General features: G+C 40.8%; 1 protein-coding gene across 3 annotated transcripts in view; it reads left to right on the plus strand.

Annotated features, from left to right (window-relative positions):
* The window catches only part of LOC115157219 (E3 ubiquitin-protein ligase mib1), a 97027-nt gene continuing 70676 nt past the window's right edge, over positions 1 to 26351 (plus strand). For 2 of the 3 annotated variants that reach the window (XM_029705286.1, XM_029705288.1), the window contains exons 1-4: positions 2 to 1065; positions 1954 to 2125; positions 14016 to 14145; positions 25190 to 25294. In XM_029705286.1, the coding sequence (XP_029561146.1) occupies positions 837 to 1065; positions 1954 to 2125; positions 14016 to 14145; positions 25190 to 25294 (636 nt within the window). In that variant the 5' untranslated portion in view covers positions 2 to 836. Of the gene's footprint in view, positions 1066 to 1953; positions 2126 to 14015; positions 14146 to 25189; positions 25295 to 26351 lie in introns of all 3 variants that reach the window. The other variant, XM_029705287.1, reaches the window with a different exon arrangement.

Raw genomic sequence — 26351 nt, forward strand, 5'->3', positions numbered from 1 at the left:
CGCTACGATCTAGCCAAACCCTCATTTTCCAAATATCTTCATTGACCGCTGGTCCACCTCCGTCTGCTTGATGATTTACAATAATGGCGACGCTTTTATTCTGAGTGTACTTCTGCGAGCCATTTGACAAAATAAATACATTTGAGGAAAAAAATCTAATACATATGATAATAAACGTAGCAGGAAACAATTATTCCAACAAAAAAAAGGACTAAGCTACGCTACCTGGCTAATGTGTTACTTAACTTGTGGAGGTGGCATTCTTGCGGAGGCACAAGCGCTAACGTTAGCTAGCAGCTAACAAAGGTCTACAATTTCGTGACGATGTGGCTACTTTACAAGCTCTTGGGGTGACACTTTCTTGTGGTCTTGGGACGAAAAACAACTTAAAGGGGATACTGAGGCGTACCAGTTGTTTCCACAACGTTACAGAACAGCTTGTGGAGTGGAAAGTGCGTGCCATTCAACAGCTTACTTTGTCAGCTAACGTTAACTCGCTAGCTGGCAGTTTGCCTATCTTGGCTTTGCGTCCCAGTTAACTGCGTTGTTGTTGTTTTTAGTTGGTAAACTAAACGTCTAACATTCACATTACGATACATTTGACGAACACCTTTGTCGCTAACGTGTGTCTGCTATCTTGTTTTTGAACGTTACAGTAAGCAGGCTAGCCACACAGTTCGGCGTGCTACTTGCAAACTAACAAGATATTGCTGAATTGTCTTCTTCTGGACAACAGACCGATTTTTCGTCGCAAAAATATCCTGTCGAACACAGTTAACTTTAGTTAGCAAGCTAGCACATTCTGCTAGCTGGCAATTTGCGAGACCTTTTCGTAAATGACTACCGGCAGGAATAACCGTGTGATGATGGAAGGAGTTGGTGCAAGAGTGATCCGTGGACCCGATTGGAAATGGGGAAAACAGGATGGTGGAGAGGGACATGTCGGCACCGTCAGGAGTTTTGAAAGTCCGGAAGAAGTGGTTGTTGTCTGGGATAACGGGACTGCAGCCAACTACCGGTGCTCTGGTGCATACGACGTGAGGATATTTGATAGTGCTCCCACAGGTAATGTTTGCCTTCTGGTACTGTGATCCTAAACATCTTGTTTCCTGTTTTCGTGTTTCATTTAGCTTACGCATTTGAGTGTTGATGTGTACGCTACACAGTTATTTGGCTACCACATTTCAAGTATTGCAATGCACCAAGCGTTATCGTAATGGAAGAGCCTAACAGGGTAAACTGAACTCCATACAGATCATGTGGCATGTCCACTTTTATACTGAACAAAAATATAAATGCAACATCCAACAATTTCAAAGATTTTACTGAGTTACAGACTGTTAGTTAATACAGTTCATATAAGGAAATCAGTCAATTGAAATACATTAATTAGGCCTAATCTATGGATTTTATATAATCACATTGTGTCCCCAGCACAAGATGCACCTGTGTAATGATCATGCATTGTAATCAGTTTCTTGATATGCCAAACCTGTCAGGTGGATGGATTGACTTGGAAAAGGAGAAATGCTCACTAACAGGGATGTTAACAAATTTGTGTCCAAAATTTGGGAGAAGGAGCATTTTGTGAATCTTTTATTTCAGCTCATGAAACATGACACCAACACTTTACATGTTTATATTTTTGTTCTGTGTATTACCTATTGCCTATTGTTCACCTAACACCTTTTTTTTGCACTATTGGTTAGAGCCTGTCAGTAAACATTTCACTGTAAGGTCTACCTACACCTGTTGTATTCGGCGCACTTGACAAATACACTTTGATTTCATTTAGAGTTAGTGAATGATGGTATGAGGATGGCAAGTTGAGCGACCCCAGAGCCTCTGGCAGAGGGATCATTTCTTAACACGTCAAATTAAATCAGATTGGTTTGACGTGATACCTCCGTCCTCTTACCATTTCCTAACTGCCTTATTAACACTCCCTCTCAGGTATCAAGCATGACGGCACCATGTGCGACACCTGTCGTCAGCAGCCTATCATCGGGATCCGCTGGAAGTGTGCTGAATGCAACAACTATGACCTCTGCACCACCTGTTACCATGGAGACAAGCACCACCTGCGACATCGCTTCTACAGGATCACTACCCCTGGTAGCGAGAGGTGAGTACTGTCCACTGCCCCGTGAAGCCAATGGTTGCATTCCAGGACGTCTTTAATGCAGTCACATTACGCGTTGTGAGATCTGGGATGTATTCCTTATACAGATTCAGTTGTAAAATGTTTTGCCATTAAAAGTTTACTCCAAACAGAGAACATTTTGCAACAAAACAATAGTCCCTCCATGTTTCATTCCGTTTGCTCTGTTTGCTTCCGCTTGGTTTTTAAACGGTAGATGGCTTCCATCGCAATATGTAATGAATGCACCTCTGATTATCTTCGCAGTATGACTGCAACAAAGGTAACATGGAACACACGCCCTATGCGTAGGGGTGCTTTGTCAACTCAGCCCCACCTCTATGACAAAATGTAGGGTTTAGTGAGGAGTTTAATGATAGTAGTTCCTATCTACATCCTTTGGTTGGTTATGTTGAGGAACCCACCCATTTTACTCTCCCTTCTGTTCCTACCTGGCTGTCTCTGATATTTGAGTTGTAGTTCCTGAGCCCAGCCTCATAGGCAGACTCAACATGTGGCAACCTATCCTGGCTCTCTGTTGCCAGGCGACCGCTCAGCCTCTATTTCAGAAGCAGTGATGTTGTTGGGGCCTCAGCCAATCCCATGTTACTGGCCATGTCTGTTTTTTTCTGCTTCCATTTGAAGATTTACAAGTAAAAGACCAAGCACAATTGAAGAATCAAAACAACCAACCTATCTTGAGAATGTTACGATGGGAAAGGAATGTAATAGTTTGAAATAATAATAAAAGGTGCTGTGAATAAGTTACATTTTTTAAGAGGTTTTCAAAATTAACCAACTGACTGAAACAACCTACAGAGACTGCAACCAAGACATCTTATTGCATTAGGGCTGACCCCAATTAGTCGACTGGTCGATTATTTGTTCATAGGCGGTTGGTTGACCAAGATTTTTTTTTAGTTGAGCATTAACAAACATGTATACGCGGCCATGTCAGTGAACTAATCCATTGCAGAGGCCTAGACTAAAAGCCAATTTATGCTTGATCCGAGAAATGTTGTCAGAGGCTCCATATGGAGGGTGTGATGCATTTGTGGAGCCTCCAGAGGCCAAATCGAGCTCCGTACTGCATCGCCTGCACCTCCCAAATGTTTTAACAATGCGGAGGGCTCTGTATTGCTCCGCATTGACATGATTAGTTTAAGGTAGGTGGGGGTTCCTTGACAACTTCCTTCACAACAGCACTGCTCAGCGACGCGCAAGAAGTATGAATGCCTTGATTTCTGCTGAGTCCGAATCACAGTAAATGCTGCATGGCCAATGCAGACATCAGATTGACCATGCGCCCACATACATAATGCACTTCTATCTCCAGAATACGCTCCCTCCTTCCAATGTGTGCACATTCATTGTTCATTAACTTCATTGTGTGAATTGTTAGTGTATATCAATTCCCGATTACATATATCACAAGTACTACATTTACTGTTAATGCCTATAATTTCTAATCTATGTTTGTTACTTTGGTTACGATCATTTCTGTTAATGCATTCAATATTATTATTCCAGTCTTACCGTTCTGATTGTCAGAGTGGACAGATTGTTTGCAGCGCGCACAACCTATGCTACACTTGTGAATAACACATTTTGGTTTATTTCATTCCATTTACGAGTTGACAATTTAGTCATTGTCTTTTATTTGGAGTGCTCCTGTCAATGTTGAGTAAGTACGTATACGCATAGAAGTAGGCTTATAGGCTACCTGGCCTGCGCACAAATGTAGGCATATAATTGTGCCCATTTGGGGATCTGATAGTATTTCTGGTTGGCTTAACGCACAACCACTCATGAACAGCAAGCAAACAGTCTGTTTTTACATCCATTGAGAATTATAATAGTTCATCAATGTATTTGAAAACATCTTTCCAGCTCTCTCCCTTTCGATAACCACTCGAAAGGGAAAAATGTCATGCTCTGATCCAGTGGAAACGTCATAAAATAGGCCTACCTATTTACTCATCAGTGCTTGACTTGGAGTGAAATAGGTTCCGGTACTCATTTTGGGTGCTGGTACTCTTTTATATTTAGGTGCAAGAGCTCCACAATACTTGAGTTAATACTCTATAAGAGGAATATAACATTTTGAGTTTCTAGTACTCAGCTCCGGTGAGCTCCTGCCCAAGTCAAGCGCTGCTTCTTATCCCTTGCGTAAATAGCCTACAGCTGTCTGTCCTGAGCTCACTAGCACAGGAAACTCAGGGCCCAGAATCTTTAATACAATGCTGCAAGTTCGCTAGCACTAGCATCAGGCAGAACCAAGTTAATAGTTGATACAATGTTTCAAGTTCGTTGCAGACATGCCATGCATTGCCAATATGATTCATAAGATATTTATTTTTATCAGGATATTTTCTACCTGCAGGCTGTAATGTTTTTATTTGTTGGCTTTCTGTAGGCTATTTTTACGTAGTTGGCAATATAAGTTACTTTTTAGGTTTGTCTCATTTCAGATTTGGATAGAATTTGGATTACCCACATGACAATGAATTTGAGATATGAAGACGTTATTCTAAATTAAATTTAAACGGTTCCACAAATGTGCATATGAAAACCCTAACTGGCACACACATCGGTAGAAATGGTAAGATAAATTGGCATTCCACATGAAAGGTTGCCGAGGCGGAATCTGCGAAAGCCAGCAGGAGAGGGAGGAGAATGGTTGGGTCAGGTTAAGGTTTTTTTCTTCTGGTTATCTAGATCTCTGGCTCCCTTGAGGCATTTGTGTCTTTCATCAAACAGTAAGCTTAAAGCGTCAGACGCTCAATGCATATAGTTGATTTTATTAAAACATGGAAAGACATATGGGGGAAAAAAAGAAAAATACACGTTTAAAAATGTTGACCAATTGATTGGTCGAAAGAACAAACGACTTTCGCTCTACAAAGATTTTTTAGTTGTGTCGGGGACAACCCTACATAGCAGACAATATGTTTGCTTGCTAAAGCAGTCACTCCATCCGCTTCAAGCCCTTTGTGAGATTCAAAGGGACTAACAAAAAGCATGGCGCAACAGCTGGCACCTTTTCAAGGACATATGACCTTAGTTCCCCTGAGACAGTTAGTGCATGACTGCAAACAAAGGCAGCAGGGGGGTCCCTGTCCTCCCTCAGACACTGCTCTGAAGGTATGGTGGACTGTTTTGTTATGCCACATTAGATAATTTCACTGACTGTTGGAGGGGATGGGGGGAGTGTCCCCAAGACAGCAGTCTGTTTACATTGGTTAGGCCTACAGTGTCCAGCTGCTCTGTCTAGTTGTCTAGCCTCTAGGACTCTACTGTGGTTAGTTAGACCACTGCCATGAGGCTTTGGCTTCTCTCTTGACCAATTATCAGTAAAGGAGCATGGATGCATGCGTTGTCGGTCATGTAATGGCAGTGCTATGGAACAAACAATAGGATAGTATGCCACCTTTCCAAGTCAGTTCCACTAATTTCTGCCCTGCTAGAGCTGCCCCAGTCAACTGTGCATGCTGTTGTTGTGAAGTGGAAATGTCTAAGAGCAACAACGGCTCAGCCGCCAAGTGGTAGGCCACACAAGCTAACAGAATGGGACCGCCGAGTGCTGAAGCGCGTAAAAATCATCTGTCCTCGGTTGCAACACTCACTATCTAGTTCCAAATTGCCTCTGGAAGCAACGTCAGAACAAGAACTGTTCATCGGGAGCTTCATGAAATGGGTTTCCACGGCCGAGCAGCCGCACACAAGCCTAAGATCATCATGCGCAATGTCTAGCGTCGGCTGGCGTGGTGTAAAGCTCGCCGCCATTGGACTCTGGAGTAGTGGAAATGCGTTCTCTGGGGTGATGAATCACGCTTCACCATCTGGCAGTCCGACGGACGAATCTGGGTTTGGCTGATGCCAGGAGAACGCTGTCTGCCCCGACTGCATAGTGCCAAATGTAAAGTTTGGTGGAAGAGGAATAATGGTCTGGGGCTGTTTTTCATGGTTCGGTTTAGGCCCCTTAGTTCCAGTGAAGGGAATTCTTAATGCTACAGCATACAATGACATTCTAGACGATTCTGTGCTTCCAACTTTGTGGCAACAGTTTGGGCAAGGCTCTTCAGCATGACGATACCCCCGTGAACAAAGCGAGGTCCATACAGAAATGGTTTGTCTATCGGTGTGGAAGAACTTGACTGGCCTGCACAGAGCCCTGACCTCAACCTCATCGAACACCCTTTGAGATGAATTGGAACGCCGACTGCGAGCCAGGCCTAATCGCTCAACATCAGTGCCCAAGCTCACTAATGCTCTTGGGGCTGAATGGAAACAAGTCCCCACAGTAAGGTTCCAACATCTAGTGGAAAGCCTTCCAAGAAGAGTGGAGGCTTTTATAGCAGCAAAGGGGGGATCCAACTCCATTTTGATTTTGGAGTTGGATGTTCGACGAGCAGGTGTCCTCATACTTTTGGTTATGTAATGTATGAGGACACCTGCTTGACCCAGTAGACAAGCGTCCCTAGACCCCCATATGAGGCAAGGAGCCACAGCCTATTTATTATTTTGAAGTGCTGGTGATATTCAGGTCAAGGAAGACAAGACACGTTTACCTGGTGGAATTTGGCACAGATCACGTTTGACACAAATAATTGTGTATATACAGTTGAAGTCGGAGGTTTACATACACCTTAGCCAAATACATTTAAACTCAGTTTTTCACAATTCCTGACATTTAGTCCTTGTAAAAATGCCCTGTCTTAAGTCAGTTAGGATCATCACTTTATTTTAAGAATGCGAAATGTCAGAATAATAGTAGCGAGAGTGATTTATTTCAGCTTTTATTTCCAACCGTGAAGCACGGGGGTGGCAGCATCATGTTGTGGGGGTGCTTTGCTGCAAGAGGGACTCTTCCCAAAATAGATGGCGTCATGTGGAAGGAAAATGTGGATATATTGAAGCAACATCTCAAGACATCAGTCCGGAAGTTAAAGCTTGGTTGCAAATGGCTCTTCCAAATGCACGATGACCCCAAGCATACTTCCAAAGTTGTGGCAAAATGACTGTGTTGTCCTTAAGCCAAGGTATTGGAGTGGCCATCACAAAGCTCTGACCTCAATCCTATAGAAAATGTGTGGGCAGAACTGAAAAAGTGTATGAGAGCAAAGAGGCTTACAGACCTGGCTCAGTTACACCAGCTCTGTCAGGAGGAATGGGCCAAAATTCACCCAACTTATTGCGGGAAGCTTGTGGACGGCTACCCAAAACATTTTACCCTAGTTAAACAATTTAAAGGCAATGCTACCAAATACTAATTGAGTGTATGTGAACTTCTGACCCCATGGGAATGTGATGAAAGAAATAAAAGCTGAAATAAATCATTCTCTCTACTATTATTCTGACATTTCACATTCTTAAAATAAAGTGGTGATCCAAACTGACTTATTAAGACAGGACATTTTTACAAGGATTAAATGTCAGGAATTGTGAAACTGAGTTTAAATGTATTTGGCTAAGGTGTATGTAAACTTGTTTCGAGCAATTTTGCTTGCTGAATGGCTATAAAATAGGCCACAGTGTTGGCATGGAACTGATGGGGAAGTTTGAATGGCGAGAGCTAAATTGATACCTTGCTGCACTGATGTCTTGCAAATGTAAATAACAGGCAGAGAGAAATTAACAAATTCATTTACACAACCAATCCACCGACGTGGCAGTGCGCGCCCTGTCAGTGGCACTGTCTCAGATAACAATTTTTATTGGTCAAAAGCTTATTTTCACATGCGAAAAGACGCAGATAATCAAACCTGTTCGGAATAAATAATTTACGGATTGTGGCAGGACGATATTTCACAATTGGTGTGAACGGCGTCATAAACAAGACGTGTTCGTGTTTATTTATTTTTCGGACTAATTATTAAGATGAAAAATAACGGACTTGGTGAGATAGGGCCTTTACTGAAAATAGGCCTTTTACAAGATTAAATCATGACATGAGCGTTAAATTCTAATTAGAGATCATCCAGACAGGCTACTTTAGGAAACTTTCTGAATGGATTTATAGGCCTATAGAGAGAATCGGCGAACTCACACACGCACACCCCTGTAAAAGGACCTGTCAATCAAGGCCACCGGCGTACACTGAGTATACGAAACATTAAGAACACCTTCCTAATATTGAGTTGCACCATTCTTGATACACACGGGAAACTGTTGAGCGTGAAAAACCCAGCAGCTTTGCAGATCTTGACACAAACCGATGCGCCTGGCACATACTACCATACCCCATTCAAAGCCACTTAAATCTTTTGTCTTGCCCATTCACCCTCTGAATGGAACACAATCCATGTCTCAATTGTGGATTTAATAGGTGATTTAACAGGTGACGTTAATAAGGGATCACAGCTTTCACCTGGTCGGTCTGTCATGGAAAGAGCTGGTGTCCTTAATGTTTTGTACACTGTGTCAGACACAAGACTATTTGTCCTTACAAAAACCTAGGCCTACCATAGGCTTTCCGAAAGTAGGCTACAAGATAATGAATTGACGGGGAGAGAGACAGCTAGTATGAAAATGAAATTGACAATCATTAAAATAGAAACAAATACAAGCAACATGTCCATATACTTTTTATCAGTGCTGATTAGTCTATAAATGAAAATATTTTATACAATTTTACCATGCCGGGTTGGATAGAATTGGCTCGTTGTTCATTTGACACGTTTTTCATCGGAGCCAGAACAACCTTGTCGACGACTGTTGAATAATTAATGAAGTCAGATACATCCAACCTGTTTTAAACTAATGTATTTACTAGCAAGCAATGAAAACGTGCATAGACTATAGACGAGTGCTTCTACACCCCTGCACCTCTACCGGATTAGCTGCTCCAACGTAAAACTACCGTTGGAAAGAAGAGATGTACAGTGAGGGGAAAGTATTTGATCCCTGCTGATTTTGTACGTTTGCCCACTGACAAAGAAATGATCAGTCTATAATTTTAATGGTAGGTTTATTTCAACATTGACAGACAGAATAACAACAAAATCCAGAAAAACGCATGTCAAAAATGTTATAAAATTATTTGCATTTTAATGAGGGAAATAAGTATTTGACCCCCTCTCAATCAGAAAGATTTCAATATGGGGATGAGGTAGTTGGGTGTGCTATTTACAGATTGGCTGTGGACAATCGGTAAGCTGCTCTGACAGCTGATGCTTAAAGTTATTGAGGGAGATATAAGACTCCAGCTTCAGAGATTTTTGCAATTCGTTCCAGTCATTGGCAGCGGAGAACTGGAAGGAAAGGCGGCCAAAGTAAGTTTTGGCTTTGGGGTTGACCAGTGAAATATACCTGCTGGAGCGCGTTCTACAGGTGGGTGTTGCTATGGTGACCAGTGAGCTGAGCTAAGCCGGGCTTTACCTAGCATAGACTTATAGATGACCTGGAGCCAGTGGGACTGGCGACGAATATGTAGTGAGGGCCAGCCAACGTGAGCATACAGGTCGCAGTGGTGGGTGGTATATGGGGCTTTGGTGACAAAACGTATGGGACTGTGATAGACTACATCCAATTTGCTGAGTAGAGTGTCAGAGGCTATTTTGTAAATGACATCGTCGAAGTCAAGGATCGGTAGGATAGTCAGTTTTACGAGGGTATGTTTGGCAACATGAGTGAAGGAGGCTTTGTTGCAAAATAGGAAGACGATTCTAGATTTAATTTTGGATTGGAGATGCTTAATGCGAGTTAATTTATTTTACCTTTTTTTTTAACTAGGCAAGTCAGTTAAGAACAAATTCCTATTTTCAGTGACGGCCTAGGAACAGTGGGTTAAATAACCTTTCCGGGAAGTTTGAAACCAATATACACAGGCAGTTAGAAAAGCCAAGGCTAGCTTTTTTAAGCAGAAATTTGCTTCCTGCAACACAAACTCAAAAAAGTTCTGGGACACTGTAAAGTCCATGGAGAATAAGAGCACCTCCTCCCAGCTGCCCACTGCACTGAGGATAGGAAACTCTGTCACCACCGATAAATCCTCTATAATTGAGAATTTCAATAAGCATTTTTCTACGGCTGGCCATGCTTTCCACCAGGCTACCCCTACCCCGGTCAACAGCACTGCACCCCCCACAGCAACTCGCCCAAGCCTTCCCCATTTCTCCTTCTCCCAAATCCAGTCAGCTGATGTTCTGAAAGAGCTGCAAAATCTGGACCCCTACAAATCAGCCGGGCTAGACAATCTGGACCCTTTCTAAAATTATTTGCCGAAATTGTTGCAACCCCTATTACTAGCCTGTTCAACCTCTCTTTTGTGTCGTCTGAGATTCCCAAAGATCGGAAAGCAGCTGCGGTCATCCCCCTCTTCAAATGGGGGGACACTCTTGACCCAAACTGCTACAGACCTATATCTATCCTACCCTGCCTTTCTAAGGTCTTTGAATCTGATCTGTTTGTTCTGTTTGTTAACATGGCTTTCGAAGATTTTAGAAAGGCAGGGCAGGATGCATATAGGTCTATAACAGTTTCGGTAAAGAGTGTCTACCCCTTTGAAGAGGGGGATGACCGTGGCAGCTTTCCAATCTTTAGAGATCTCAGACGATACGAATGAGAGGTTGAACAGGCTAGCAATAGGGGTTGTAACAATGTCGGCGGATCATTTTAGAAAGAGATGATCCAGATTGTCTAGCCCAGCTGATTTGTAGGGATCCAGATTTTGCAGCTCTTTCAGAACATCAGCTGTCTGGATTTGGGTGAAGGAGAAACGCGGGGGGCTTGGGCAAGTACACACCCCACACTGACCAAAAAGTTATTTTGTTGGAATTTATGTATGTCCCCATTACCAGTAAAACATAATGAAAACGTATTTCTTTCACTTACTTTCTGTGCGGTTTCATTGTTCATTTGTTCAGTCGTTTCATTCTCAACCAGGATTTCTATGGAACACCGTCTGGGTCTTTGCTATGGAACGCCGTTTGGGTCTTTGTGTGTCCAAAAATATATTTAACACTATTTGACGTGTCAAAAAGCACTATTTGATGTGTCAAATAAGTTTGTTGATCAATCAGGACCTGAATATGACTGCACGTCACGTAATAATTTAACCATTCAACATTTTTTTATTTTGTTATTACACTATCACTCGTATTTCGTATGTCACAACGATTCATTGATACGTATGCTATGATGCTGGTGAAGTTGTCTTGCGCACTTACAGAGCTGGTCATGAAAAAAAACTTCCTAGCTCATGGATGCAAAAAACATGTTCTTCCCCAAAAACAGCAAAACGAGATCTGTTTCAGTAGCCATAGTTAGCTATCTAACTATATACAGTGGGGGGGAAAAGTATTTGATCCCCTGCTGATTTTCTACGTTTGCCCACTTACAAAGAAATGAATAATCATTACATTTTAATAGTAGGTTTATTTGAACAGTGAGAGACAGAATAACAACAAAAAAATCCAGAAAAACGCATGTCAAAAATGTTATAAATTGATTTGCATTTTAATGAGGGAAATAAGTATTTGATCCCTCTGCAAAACATGACTTAGTACTTGGTGGCAAAACCCTTGTTGGCAATCACAGAGGTCAGACGTTTCTTATAGTTGGCCACCAGGTTTGCACACATCTCAGGAGGGATTTTGTCCCACTCCTCTTTGCAGATCTTCTCCAAGTCATTAAGGTTTCGAGGCTGAAGTTTGGCAACTCGAACCTTCAGCTCCCTCCACAGATTTTCTATGGGATTAAGGTCTGGAGACTGGCTAGGCCACTCCAGGACCTTAATGTGCTTCTTCTTGAGCCACTCTTTTGTTGCCTTGGCCGTGTGTTTTGGGTCATTGTCATGCTGGAATACCCATCCACGACCCATTTTCAATGCCCTGGCTGAGGGAAGGAGGTTCTCACCCAAGATTTGACGGTACATGGCCCCGTCCATCGTCCCTTTTGATGCGGTGAAGTTGTCCTGTCCCCTTAGCATAAAAACACCCCCAAAGCATAATGTTTCCACCTCCATATTTGATGGTGTTCTTGGGGTCATAGGCAGCATTCCTCCTCCTCCAAACACGGCGAGTTGAGTTAATGTCAAAGAGCTCCATTTCTGTCTCATCTGACCACAACACTTTCACCAGTTGTCCTCTGAGTCATTCAGATGTTCATTGGCAAACTTCAGACGGGCATGTATATGTGCTTTCTTGAGCAGGGGGACCTTTAGGGCGATGCAGGATTTCAGTCCTTCACGGCGTAGTGTGTTACCAATTGTTTTCTTGGTGACTATGGTCCCAGCTGCCTTGAGATCATTGACAAGATCCTCCCGTGTAGTTCTGGGCTGATTTCTCACCGTTCTCATGATCATTGCAACTCCACGAGGTGAGATCTTGCATGGAGCCCCAGGCCGAGGGATATTGACAGTTCTTTTGTGTTTCTTCCATTTGCGAATAATCGCACCAAATGTTGTCACCTTCTCACCAAGCTGCTTGGTGATGGTCTTGTAGCCCATTCCAGCCTTGTGTAGGTCTACAATCTTGTCCCTGACATCCTTGGAGAGCTCTTTGGTCTTGGCCATGGTGGAGAGTTTGGAATCTGATTGATTGCTTCTGTGGACAGGTGTCTTTTTTACAGGTAACAAACTGAGATTAGGAGCACTCCCTTTAAGAGTGTGCTCCTAATCTCAGCTCGTTACCTGTATAAAAGACACCTGGGAGCCAGAAATCTTTCTGATTGAGAGGGGGTCAAATACTTATTTCCCTCATTAAAATGCAAATCAAGTTATAACATTTCTGACATGCGTTTTTATGGATATTTTTGTTCTGTTCAAATAAACCTACCATTAAAATTATAGACTGATCCTTTCTTTGTCAGTGGGCAAACGTACAAAATCAGCAGGGGATCAAATACTTTTTTCCCCCACTGTAGCTAAGTGTCATCATCTAAAATAATGCTAATTTATGAGACAGTTCTTATTTGATTAATGGTGGTCGGACCCATCTATGTGAAACTAGTCACAATAAGGATTAGCCACAATAGTGGACTTTGCGGTTAGCCTTCAAAATAAAAGTATGGCGTATTTCTACTATTTGTATTCATTTGCATCACTGTCAATAACACTTTTATTTTGAAGACAAACTGCAAATTATTTTATTGTGCCAAATCCTTATTGTGGCTAGCTTCACAACACATAACCCGGTGCTGTCAAGCCTCACTAGCCAGATGATGCTAGCTGGCTGCTTATAACGTTAGCTCTGTGCAACAGGGTTAAGTAGCTGGCTAGATATTTATTTTCATGAACTGAAGTTCAATTTCAAAAGTTGAACAAGTGGCAACCTAGCAATGCTTGACCAGTCGGCGAAAGCCAACATCACCCACGACAGAGAACGGTTGATTGTCAAGGGTAATGAATTCCATTATCTTGGCTTTAATGGACTTCGCCTTTAAGTTGTCTTGCTGAAATGTTCTTACTCTTTCAAATGACTGCTCGATCCACACAGCAGACATTGTGGGCTAGGTTAGGAATGCTGTGTTGGACGTGGCGTCATTACGTCATGTACCTACGTTATATAGGTTTTGCACATCTGCGTTAAACTAGACATTAAACTAGGCCGATTCCGATATGTTTACCGGTGTATCGTGCATCCCTAGTCCAGTTCATGAAAAGGTCTAAAATGGCATGTCAACATTTATTTTGGGCTAATAACAGTGAATGAACATTTCAATGACTGATATAGTATTCCTCAATCATAGACTGACTAACACATCAACTGCATGATTTGCTCATAGGTCTTTCAATACCACAATAAATAAATGGCCAACTTTATCCAGTATTGGTTATATATTTCCACCTTCACATCCATCAAATGACTACTACTATTATTCAAACACTAAGTCAGTAAAATAAACGTAGATGTGCATGTGTCTATTTTGACAGAGTCCTGTTGGAGTCTCGCCGTAAGTCAAAGAAGATCACAGCCCGAGGCATCTTCACCGGTGGCCGGGTGGTGAGAGGAGTGGACTGGCAGTGGGAGGATCAGGATGGAGGCAACGGAAGGAGAGGAAAGGTACTCGTTCTGTTGCGTAACATATAACATGTACAAAAATATCTATATATAATTTGCTACGGTGTGACCATTTAATCATGACCTTGTTCAGTAGGGGATGCTGAAGGACAATGTTTTGCAATTTAAGACAGAAAGCTGTGTTCTTATTGGACCGCCAATAAGATTTTTGCTAAATTTTGCTGCCCGCTGTAGCTGATCCAGGCTTCTCATCAAATATGAAATGTATTATTATGTCTATTTGGGATTTTATTAGGATCCCCATTAGCTGTTGGATAAGCCGCAGCTACTCTTCCTGTGGTCCACACAGAACATGAAACGTAACATAATACAGAACATTAATGAACAGTAATAGACAAGAACAGCTCAAGGACAGAACTACATATATTTAAAAATGGCACACAGCCTACATATCAATACATACACACAAGATGACTAAGTTAAATAGGGGAAAGGCGTTGTGCCGTGAGGTGTTGCTGTATCTGATGTTTGAAACCAGGTTTCCTGTTCATTTGAGCAATATGAGATGGGAGTTCCAAGCAATTATGGCTCTATTTAATAATGTACCCTTGCGTGAATTTGTTCTGTATTTGTGTACTGTGAAAAGACTCCTGGTGGGGTAAGTGTGTGTCAGCTGACTACGCAAACAATTTGGAATTTTCAACACATTGACTGCATCACTTCTTTTTATAAGAAACAGTCTCTCAAACTCTTAGCCAAGAGAGACTTGCATGCATGGGTATTTATATTAGCCCTCTGATTACAATGAAGAGCAAGATGTGCAGCTCTGTTCTGGGCCAGCTGCAGCTTAACTATGTCTTTATTAGCAGCACTTGACCACATGGTAGGACAATAATCAAGATAAGACAACTAGAGCCTGCAGGACTTGCTTTGTGCATTGGGGTGTCAAAAAAGCACATCTCTTTATTACGGACAGACCTCTCCCCATCTTTACAACCATTTGATTCTATATGTTTTTACCATGACAGTTTACAATCTAAGGTAACACAAAGTCATTTAATCTCTTCTACTTGTTCAACAGCCACACCATTCATTACTAGGGTCAGCTGAGGTCTAGAGCTTAGAATATGGGAATGAGGATTTTCTGATTTCATCATTGGGTTCAAGAAGGTGATAAACATTTGTGTGCATGCCTGCATTAATGGGTGAGAAGTAAGTGTGGAGAATGTGGGGACCAGCCTATGAGTTGGAAAAGTTACTTTGTTCTAAAGAGAAATGGCATCACTGTTCTCTTGGTTCCAGTCCGTCCCCTACCTCTATGTTAGTATAATTGGGAACAGACATGCAGATTTCCTCACCACAGAATACATCTCAAGAGGGTGAAATTGTTTAGCATGTTTAGCATCCCTTTATAAAAGGAACAGCTCTATAAAGCTCTAGTAGCTTTACTCTGTTCTAGACCCCAGTATTCAATTTAAGATTCCCCATACAACATTTTAAAGTAGTGATGCTCCGATATCCAATATTTTCCTTGCCAAAACCAAAAAACTGATACCGATATTTACAATTTTAGCAACATTTTAAGCATTCTAGTACAGTTAAATAGTTAACACACACACACATGGATGCTCCGGTCTAAGGCACTGCATCTCAGTGCAAGAGGCGTCACTACAGTCCCTAGTTCGAATCCAGCCTGTATCACATCCGGCCGTGATTGGGAGTCCCATAGTGCGACTCACAACTGGCCCAGCGTCGTCCGGGCCGTCATTGTAAATAAGAATTTGTTCTTAACTGACTTGCCTAGTTAAATAATGGTTATACACACACACTGACCAAAAAGTTATTTTGTTGGCATTTACGTATGTCCCAATTATCAGTAAAACATAATCAAAACCTATTTCTTTCACTCGCTTGCTGTGCTGTTTCGTTGTTCATTTGTTCATTTGTTCAGTCGTTTCATTCTCAACCAGGATTTCTATGGAACGCCGTTCACTAGCCAGATGAAGCTTGCTGGCTGTTTATAACGTTAGCTTTGGGCAATAGAGTTAAGTAGCTGGCTAGCTATTTATTTTCATGAACTGAAGTTCAATTTCAATAGGCGAACAAGTGGCAACCTAACTAATACTTACTCACAAGGATTCCTAAATCATTGCTAAGAATAATGAAAATTACTTCAGGTTGAACTGGTCATTGTTTTCAGGCTGGTTGTATTGGTGCTAGCTAGGTACCAAGCTAAAGCTAGCTACCCCAGAAGTTGCAGTCGAACAAATGATGCTTTATTACCAACGCGGTATTGTAAACACATCGTTCGTGGCAGGTGTTTGCTTGTTTGCAGACTTTTTTGTACAGCTTTGGCAGTGCTACTGTATCTTTCTTGACACACAAAGTCCCAAACGGCGTTCTATAGTATGTATGTCTTGAAGCTAATAGCAGTGACGCCATTACTGTATAACTCCGGTAGGGCAACATCTGAAAAATAGCGCACTTGGTAGAGTGTACCGGTGCTCGACCAGTCGGCGAAAGCAAACATCACCCACGACAGAGAACGGTTGATTGTCAAGGGTCATCAATGGACTTCGCCTTTAAGTTGTCTTGCTGAAATGTTGTTACTCTTTCAAATGACTGCTCGATCCACACAGCAGACATTGTGGGCTAGGTTAGGAATGCTGTGTTGGACGTATAGCGCAACATTTTACGTGGCGTCATTACGTCATGTACCTACGTTATATAGGTTTTGCACGTCAGCTTTGACTCGGTTTTTAAACTAGACATCGGCCGATACCGATGTTGGCGTTTTTAGCTAATATCGTCTGATTTCGATATGTTCACCAATACATTGTGCATCCCTATTTTAAAGGGTTCATTTGCTCTGTTATTTAAATGTCCAGTGCACTAAAATATTTTTTCCTGTGTTTTGTATCATATTGTAAAACAGCTGATAAAATGAACACTGTAAAAATGTGGAATACATTGGATCAGTGTTATTTCCTGATAGTTTTTTCAACCAGCAACTATCTATACAGGGCTGGAGTTTTGGCTTGTCTGGTGACATCACCAGGCTGTAAATTGGTGAATAAACCATTTTCAAACCTCCTTGCCAATAACAGCTAGTTTTCCGTTTCCCACCCAGACAGTCGTAGCAAAATTCTTGCTTGAGAAATAGTTATTTTGCAGGAAAGCAATTTTTGGGATCTTTTTATGGAAAAACATTACAGTAGCTAAGGTACTTAATTGTTATCCAGAAATGATTTGATATCAATACACAAATATTAATGTTAAAAATACTCCTTTCTACTCTTTAAGCCTATTCTGTTGAGTTAGGTTGCATATTTGGCGATGTACAGTACCAGTCAAAAGTTTGGACCCCTACTCATTCCAGGGTTTTTCTTTATTTTTACTATTTTATATGTTGTAGAGTAATAGTGAAGACATCACAACTATGAAATAACACATATGGAATCATGTTGTAACCAAAAAAGTGTTAAACAAATCAAAATATATTTTATAGCTTTGCACACTCTTGGCATTCTCTCAACCAGCTTCATGAGGTAGTCACCTGGAATGCATTTCAAATAACAGGTGTGCCATGTTAAAAGTTAAATAGTGGAATTTCTGTCCTTAATGCGTTTCAGCCAATCAGTTGTGTTGTGACAAGGTAGGGTTGGTATACAGAAGATAGCCCTATTTGGTAAAAGACCAAGTCCATTTTATGGTAAGAACAGCTCAAATAAGCAAAGAGAAACAACAGTCCCTCATTACTAAACCTCTTAAGGATTAGCCCCTTTTTTCTTTTTTTTCGCCTAAAATGCCATACCCAAATCTAACTGCCTGTGGCAACGATATGCATATTTTTGGTACCGTTTGAAAGGAAACATGTTGAAGTTTATGGAAATGTGAAAGGAATGTAGTAGAAAATAACACAATAGATATGGTAAAAGATAATACAAAGAAAAAAACAACCTTTATTTTGGTTTTTTTTGTACCATCATTGAAATGTAAGAGAAAGGCCATAATGTATTATTCCAGCTCAGGTGCAATTCAGATTAGTGCATCTGCCAAATTGTAGACGGATCCAATGACCCATTGCATTTCTGTTCAAAATTTTGAATCAAGAGTGCCCAAATGTGCCTAATTTGTTTATTAATAACTTTTCATGTTCAAAAGTGTCCACTCTCCTCAAACAATAGCATGGTATTCTTTCACTGTAATAGCTACTGTACTGCAGTTAGATTAACAAGAATTTAAGCTTTCTGCCAATATCAGATATGTCTATGTCCTGGGAAATTTTCTTGTTACTCACGAGCTCATGCTAATCGCATTAGCCTACGTTAGCGCAACCGTCCCGTGGAAGGGATTCCGATCCCAAAGAAGTTTTAACCTTTGTTCTTCACTGACTTTTATAGTTAAACAATGACAGATGCCGCTGGGCCAATTGTGTGCCACCCTTCGGGACTCCCAATCACGCCCAGATGTGATACAGCCTGGACTCGAACCAGGGACTTGCACGGAGATGCGTTAGACCGCTGCGCCACTCGGGAGCCCTACGTTCATTAGAGTTACCAGCTTCAGAAATTGGACCCCAAATTAATGCTTCACAGAGTTGAACTTCTATGGGCTAGTGTCCCACCTGCGGGACACAGCCAGTGAAATATCAGGGTGGAAAATTCAAAAACAACAAAATGTCATAATTCAACTTTCTCAAACATACAACTATTTTACACCATTTTAAAGATACACTTCTCCTTGATGTAACCACATTGTCCGATGTCAAAAAGGCTTTACAGCGAAAGAAAAACATTAGATTATGTTAGGAGAGTACATAGACAAAAATAATCACACAGCCCTTTTCCAAGCAAGAACATGTGTCAATAAAACCCAAAACACAGCTAAATGAAGCACTAACCTTTGACGATCTTCATCAGATGACACTCCTAGGACATTATGTTACACAATACATGTATGTTTTGTCAGATAAAGTTCATATTTATATCCAAAAACAGCATTTTACATTGGCGCGTGATGTTCAGAAAATGTATTCCCACCAAAACGCCCGGTGAATGTGCACATCAATTTACAGAAATACTCATCATAAACGTTGACAAAATATATAACAATTATTTTAAGAATAATAAATCGACTACCCCTGGATGCAACCGCTGTGTCAGATTTTAAAATATCTTTACGGAGAAAGCACATTTTTCAATATTCTGAGTACATAGCTCAGCCATCACGGCGAGCTATTCAGACACCCGCCAAGTTCGGGGCAACCTAAACTCAGAATTAGTATTAGAAATATTCTCTTACCTTTGCTGATCTTCGTCAGAATGCACTCCCAGGACTGCTACTTCCACAAGAAATGTTGTTTTTGTTCGAAATAGTCCATATTTATGTACAAATACCTCAGTTTTGTTCGTGCATACAGATCACTTATCCAAAGGCATAACACGGGAGCGCGGAACGAGAGACGAAAAGTCAAAATGCTCCATTACCGTACTTAGAAGCATGTCAAACTCTGTTTAAAATCAATCTTTATGGTATTTTTAACGTGAAATTGCGATAATATTCCAAACGGACAATAGCATATTCATTCAAGAAGAAAAAGAAGGAACGGCGTGCTCGCGTGACCACGCATATCCAATCCCTTTGTTGCCAGGCAGACCACTCAGTCACTGAGCTCCTATTATCTGCCCAGTGACAGGAAAATGCTCAAACCACTTTCTGAAGGCTTCAGACAGCCAACGGAAGGAAGCCTTAGGAAGTGCAACGTCACCCCACAGACACTGTAGCTTCGATAGAGAATCAAAAGAACTACAATTCTGACTTCCTGCTTGGATTTTTTTCAGGTTTTTGCCTGCCATATGAGTTCTGTTATACTCATAAACACCATTCAAACCGTTTTAGAAACTTCCGAGTGTTTTCTATCCAAATCTACTAATAATATGTATATTCTAGTTTCTGGGCCAGAGTAGTAACCTGTTTTAAATTGGGTACATTTTTCATCCGGCTGTGAAAATACTGCCCCCTAGCCCAGACAGGTTTTAAGTAGCAGACACATCTCAACATCAACTTTTCAGAGGAGATTGCGTGAATCAAGCCTTTATGGTCGAATTGCTGCAAAGAAACCACTTAAAGGACACCAGTAAGAAGAAGAGACTTGTTTGGGCCAATAAACACAATGGACATTGGACTGGTGGAAATCTGTCCTTTGGTTTGATAAGTCCAAATGTGAGATTTTTGGTTCCACCCACCATGTCTTTGTGAGACGCAGAGTAGGTGAACGGATGATCTCCGCGTGTGTGGTTCCCACCGTGAAGCATGGAGGTGGTGGTGTAGGGGTGCTTTGCTGGTGACACTGATTTATTTAGAATTTAAGGCACACTTGACCAGCATGGCTATCACAGCATTCTGCAGCGATACGCCATTCCATCTGGTTTGCGCTTAGTGGGACTATCATTTTGTTTTTCAACAGGACAATTATCCAACACACTTCCAGGCTGAGTAAGGGCTATTTGAGAGTAATGGAGTGCTGCATCAGATGACCTGGCCTCCACAATCACCCGACCTCAACCCAATTGAGATGGTTTGGGATGAGTTGGACCGCAGAGTGAAGGAAAAGCAGCCAACAAGTGCTCAGCATATGTTGGAACTCCTTCAAGACTGTTGGAAAAGCATTCCAAAAGCTGGTTGAGAAGGTTGGCTACTTTGAAGAATCTCAAATATAAAATATTATTTGATTTGTTTAACACTTTCTTTGGTTATTTCATGACTGGCTGACACCTATCTCAGATAACTTTAAGAACATTTGTCTTGATCTTAATCTAACGCAGCTAATCACAAAAGCCACTCGGTTAAATGTGAAAAATCTAGATGGATCCTTATTAGATTTAATTCTCACATATAACCCCCATAAGTGCATGTCTTTTGGTGTGTTTGCAAGTGACCTTAGTGATCATTGTCCTATAACTAGGGCTATTGCGGTGACCGTATTACCGCCACACCGGTGCTTACGAGTCATGAAATCAGTCAAATTCCACGTTACCGTTTAGACACGGTAATTGGGCTTCAAGTTCTGATGCTGCTGATGGTCATTAGTAGCCTACCAAACTTGCTAACTGCCTGGTACTCAGCACTCTATTGTCCCTCCTAATCACTCTGACATCAATGCAAATGTAATCAAAAATCTAATCAAACACTTCATGAGAGCTCATGTTGCACAATATTTTTATAGGCTATGCAATTTCGAAAGGAAACCGAGTGATGGCCTCTATTAAAAAGAGGATCCCATCAGCTTTCTATAGGCTAGGCCTAGTGTATTTATTAATCAACTTCCCTAATATTAAGCAAGTATTAAAGACATTGTATCTTTACAACAGGTCTATAACCTACCTAACTGTCATGAAAATTAGCCACAGGAAAAGCGTTCTCCATTTGCTTTTTAAGTGCAGAGAGGACATGTATTTTTCCTCCTGCCTCTGTTTTGAGACTGGGACATGATAATGGTCCATTCTAAATCAAAATTAATTTCACACATATATTATTTAGTATATTTTAAAGACAAGATTAAATCAAGAATAGTCTGGGTGACAATATTCGCCTTTCACCTGTGAAAGATTTATTAACACTTGTGAAGGAATGCAAGCTTAAGGCAAACAATGGCATTTTTGTGACTTTTGAATCACTCACACCTCATGTGGCCTGGGCCTATATGTTTTGGTAAGGTTTGTATCTTAAAGTGGCCAAATAACTTCTTAAAATGAAGCACATTAATCCACTTTACAACAGGTGTAGAGCCTAACTGGCATGCAAAACTGTATGCAACGCGTTAGTTTCACGCTTGGGAAGAATTCTCACCATAAAAATGTACCTTTTATTATAATAAAAGCGTTACATGCATAATCATATTTGTGGTCACTTTTGATAATGGTGTTTTTCCACTAATGGAACATTCGCGCTTAAAGCCTATACTGCCCGTGTGCGCATTGCTGTGCTTATAATGTGAAGAAATAGCCTAATAGTTAAACAAAATGTTAAGCTAGATGTTCTGACCTGTTGCGTCAGCCTCTTTGTGTAACATTTACATTTTTTATGCTAGTGGTTGTATAATTTTGGGATCTATTGCATCCCACAACTGTCCCAGACTATGTTTGGGATATTTATTTCTCGAATAGAATAGGTCAACTTTTGTGCTATGGGGGATAGCAGATTGACATAGGCTAGTGCTTTTACTGTTCGTTAGGCCTACTCATCTTGTTGGCTGACAAAGTAAATGTGGACAGTTCCAATATCTTCAATATGCACCTTGGAATTGGATAAGGACATTCGCAGTTGTGTCCCCGATGTGTCTGTCTTCACTTGTAGCCTGTGAGAAAGTCCCGGTCATGTGATGGAGAGCCATGTGAGTGAAAGGTGCTTCGGAGCAGGGAGCGCTAAGGGAGAAGGGCTGCAAAAGGCATGGATTTTTTTAGGGTGCACTATGGCCACCAAAGGGGGTGCCGCTGGGAAATTCAAGGCATTATCAAGTGCTTTTCAAATTGTGAATGAGAGACTGACGAAGTGTTTACAGCCTGCAAAAAAAACTAAGCGGAGCTCATGCCTTTTCAAGCAACCTTCTTCAAATAATCTTAGTCGCATCATGCAGCCTTACAATGTATAAAAAAATCTAAACACATAGCCCAACGGTTGTAGAACAACTAAAGTTACATTAATAAATCTAAGCATATAAGAGTACCTATTTCTTTGTTAACTGCTCAACACAGAATAGCTGCATGTGCGCACTACCTCATCGTTTGGAGAAAATATCCTTGCTATTTTTTTCAGCTTTGTTCAATTGTATTATTCATACTATAAAATAATGCCACAGAATTCTAAGTCTGCTTAAGGAACTAGTGTAGCCCACAGCCATAGCCTGATCAGGACCTAACATAAGGACAACTCAAGAGTTAGCTATTCTGTTCTTCTGAAATGGACTACATTTTCTTCATATCATGCTTCTTTAGACCGGTCTAAAATAATGGATTTATTGTGAAGGTGTAGGCTGTATTACATGGATGTATTAGTCTTTTTAAAATGTAGATGTTCCAAAGGTTTGCATAAGTGGCTGGTAGCCATTTGTGGAAGCCAGGAGGTGCTAAATGTGTTTTGTTAATCAATGGTCAATTTTCCGTGAGACCGACTGTTATTTGCTCGACAATCACGGCTGACAAAATGTAATGACCGCCACAGCCCTACCTATAGCCTGTATTAGAGATACTAGTCAGCATAATTCTGATCCCTGTATTATTAGGAAGATACAGTGCATGACTTGTACTTTTCTGAACTTTACTCCATCAAGTGTATATCTGACCCTGAATTAGCTCTTTAGCATTTCTCATCTTTTTATATCACTGGCAGATAAACACGCTCCTTTTAGGTGCTATAGACTTTAAAATGGATACAGTTCCTGTTTTTCTACAGAACTTGAGCATATCTTTGGAATCATTGATTATACTCAGCAAAAAATACTCAGCTTAGATCACTTTCAACTGCTACATATTTTCTGAAATTATAACTTTCAGGGTTCAGACTAGGTCATAGTACCATCTCTGCTACTTCTATGGTTTTAAATGTCATAAATTGTTTAGATACAAAGAAACACTGCTGCCCTCATTTCTTTTTATTTCTTCACTTACCTATTGTTCACCTAATACCTTTTTTTATTTTTAGAAATTGCGCTGTTGGTTAGAGCCTGTAAGTAAGCAATTCACTGTTGTATTCAGTGCACGTGACAAATAAACTTTGATTTGATTTCATTGACCTGTCCAAGGTATTTGACACTGCATCACACCTTACTTATTCAGAAACTCTCAGTGATTCGCTTAGATCGGGCTATTTGTAGCTTGTTTGAGAATTATTTAAAATAGAACAGTGTGTACTTACTGATGGTGTTGAATCAGGATTTCTAGAAATAGCAAAAGGTGTCCCACAGGGTTCGATTCTTGGTCCAGTTCTTTTCACTATTTATATTAATAGCGTTGGTCTATCTGTACAAAACTGTAACTGTCATCTGCGTAGAGATGAAACTGTATATGCTACTGCCCCTACGGCAGCTCAGGCTCTGACTCTTCAATCTGCTTTTACTACTTTGCAGGAAGCCTTGGTTGACAGAAATTGGTACTAAATGCTGTTAAAACCAATGTTATTTTCCAAATAATGTAACTGATGATTTGTGCATAAGTACGTTAGATAGTCCATCCATTGATCGTGTCCCACCTCTAAATATCTGGGCATCTGGATTGACGAAAAGCTATCTTTTTAAAAGCATGTTGACGAGTTCGTCAAGAAATTAAGAATTAAATTGGGCTTCTTCTATAGGAATAGGGCTTGCCTTTCATTAAGTAGTAGATTACAGATAATTTAGTCTACATTTATTCCTGTTATAGATTATGGTGATATTATATACATGAATGCAGCTACCAGTGTTTTGAAGCCCTTGGACACAATTTATCATAGCACACTTCATTTCATATAATCTGACAGTTTTGACATTCACCACTGTATCCTTTATCATAAAGTTGGTTGGACCTTGATAAAAACACATAGGTCACTTCATTATTCTGTTTTTGTTTCTAAAGCCTTACTCAAACTACCAATTTACTTAACATTATTGTTGAAATATAGAAACTCAGATTACCACACTAGGTCACAGGGTTGGTAAAATAAAAAATTGTATAAATCATGAAAAAAATAAAATAATAATGAGGCTATATACAGGGGGTACCACTACCAAGTCAATGTGCAGGGGTACAGGTTAGTCAAGGTAATTTACATGTAGGTAGGGGTAAAGAGACTTTGCATAGATAATAAACCGCAAATAGCAGCAGTGTAAAAACGAAGGGGATGTCAATGTAAATAGTCCTGTGGCCATATTATTAAATGACATCATGACATTTATTTGTTGATGTGCCAGAAACACACAGAATACATTTCACATTATAGCCAACAGATTGTCAACCAAGAGGCATGCCTTTAGAATTATTCTTAGATGGGAATGCCTTGGCTAACTCCTTGACTCTTTCATCTCTCCTCTTCTCTACTTCTTCCTCCCCAGGTGACAGAGATCCAGGACTGGAGTGCAGCCAGCCCCCACAGTGCAGCCTACGTCCTCTGGGACAATGGGGCCAAGAACCTCTACAGAGTGGGGTTCGAGGGGATGGTGAGTAAAGCAACACACACACAAAATATCAGGTGTTCTTTGTTTGACCACTGAGCTGCTTTCTTGTGCTGCCAGGCCTTTGTAGTGGAGAGCCATGCACCCAGCCAGCAGCCAGATCCCCATTGTGGCAGGCAGCTGGAAGGAGGGAGGGAATTTACATGAGAAAAGCAATCTGTTCCCTTCTTTCTTTATGTGGAAGAGGGTGAACACAGAGGTCAGCTTCAGGGGGAGGAGGAGGGGTCTTTAAGGTCCCAAAGAGCCACAAATGACAGGCAGTGTGCTGATTGGTGGAGAACACTCCTGCTTTTTTATGAACGCTGACAATCGGAGAGCTGGTTTATGTAACAGATTTGTCCTTTTGTTATTTTAATATGTCTGGTAGGATTGAGGGGTTGAGGTAGACGACATCTGCTTCTGGATTAACTAAAGCATGGATTATATGCTGCTCCCCCAAAAAGAATGAAAAACCACAGCCTCTGTGACCAAACTGACCAAATCCATCTGTTATACGGTATATATTGATGTCCTGGTCATTGGCCAACCTGGCTGTTATGTAATCTGTTACTTCGTACGCTTTGTAACATCTTTTTCAAACACACTTAATATTATTATTATTGAAAATCAAAGACTACGAACAAGCACTGTGGACATGGTGACAGACACTGCGTTTTTGTCCGCAGTATCACAGTAGTTTGGTTCAAATACAGTTGAAATCGGAAGTTTACATACACTTAGTTTGGAGTCATAAACTCGTTTTTCAACCACTCCACAAATTTCTTGTTAACAAATTATATTTTTGTCAAGTCGGTTAGGACATCTACTTTGTGCATGACAAGTAGTTTTCCAACAATTGTTTACAGACAGATTATTTCACTTATAATTCACCGTATCACAATTCCAGTGGGTCAGAAGTTTACATACACTAACTTGACTGTGCCTTTAAACAGCTTAGAAATTCTAGAAAATGATGTCATGGCTTTAGAAGCTTCTGATAGGCTAATTGACATAATTTGAGTCAATTGGAGGTGTACCTGTGGATGTATTTCAAGGCCTACCT

This window comes from Salmo trutta, chromosome 21 (genome assembly GCF_901001165.1).
Source record: "Salmo trutta chromosome 21, fSalTru1.1, whole genome shotgun sequence".
Taxonomy (NCBI): Eukaryota; Metazoa; Chordata; class Actinopteri; order Salmoniformes; family Salmonidae; genus Salmo; species Salmo trutta.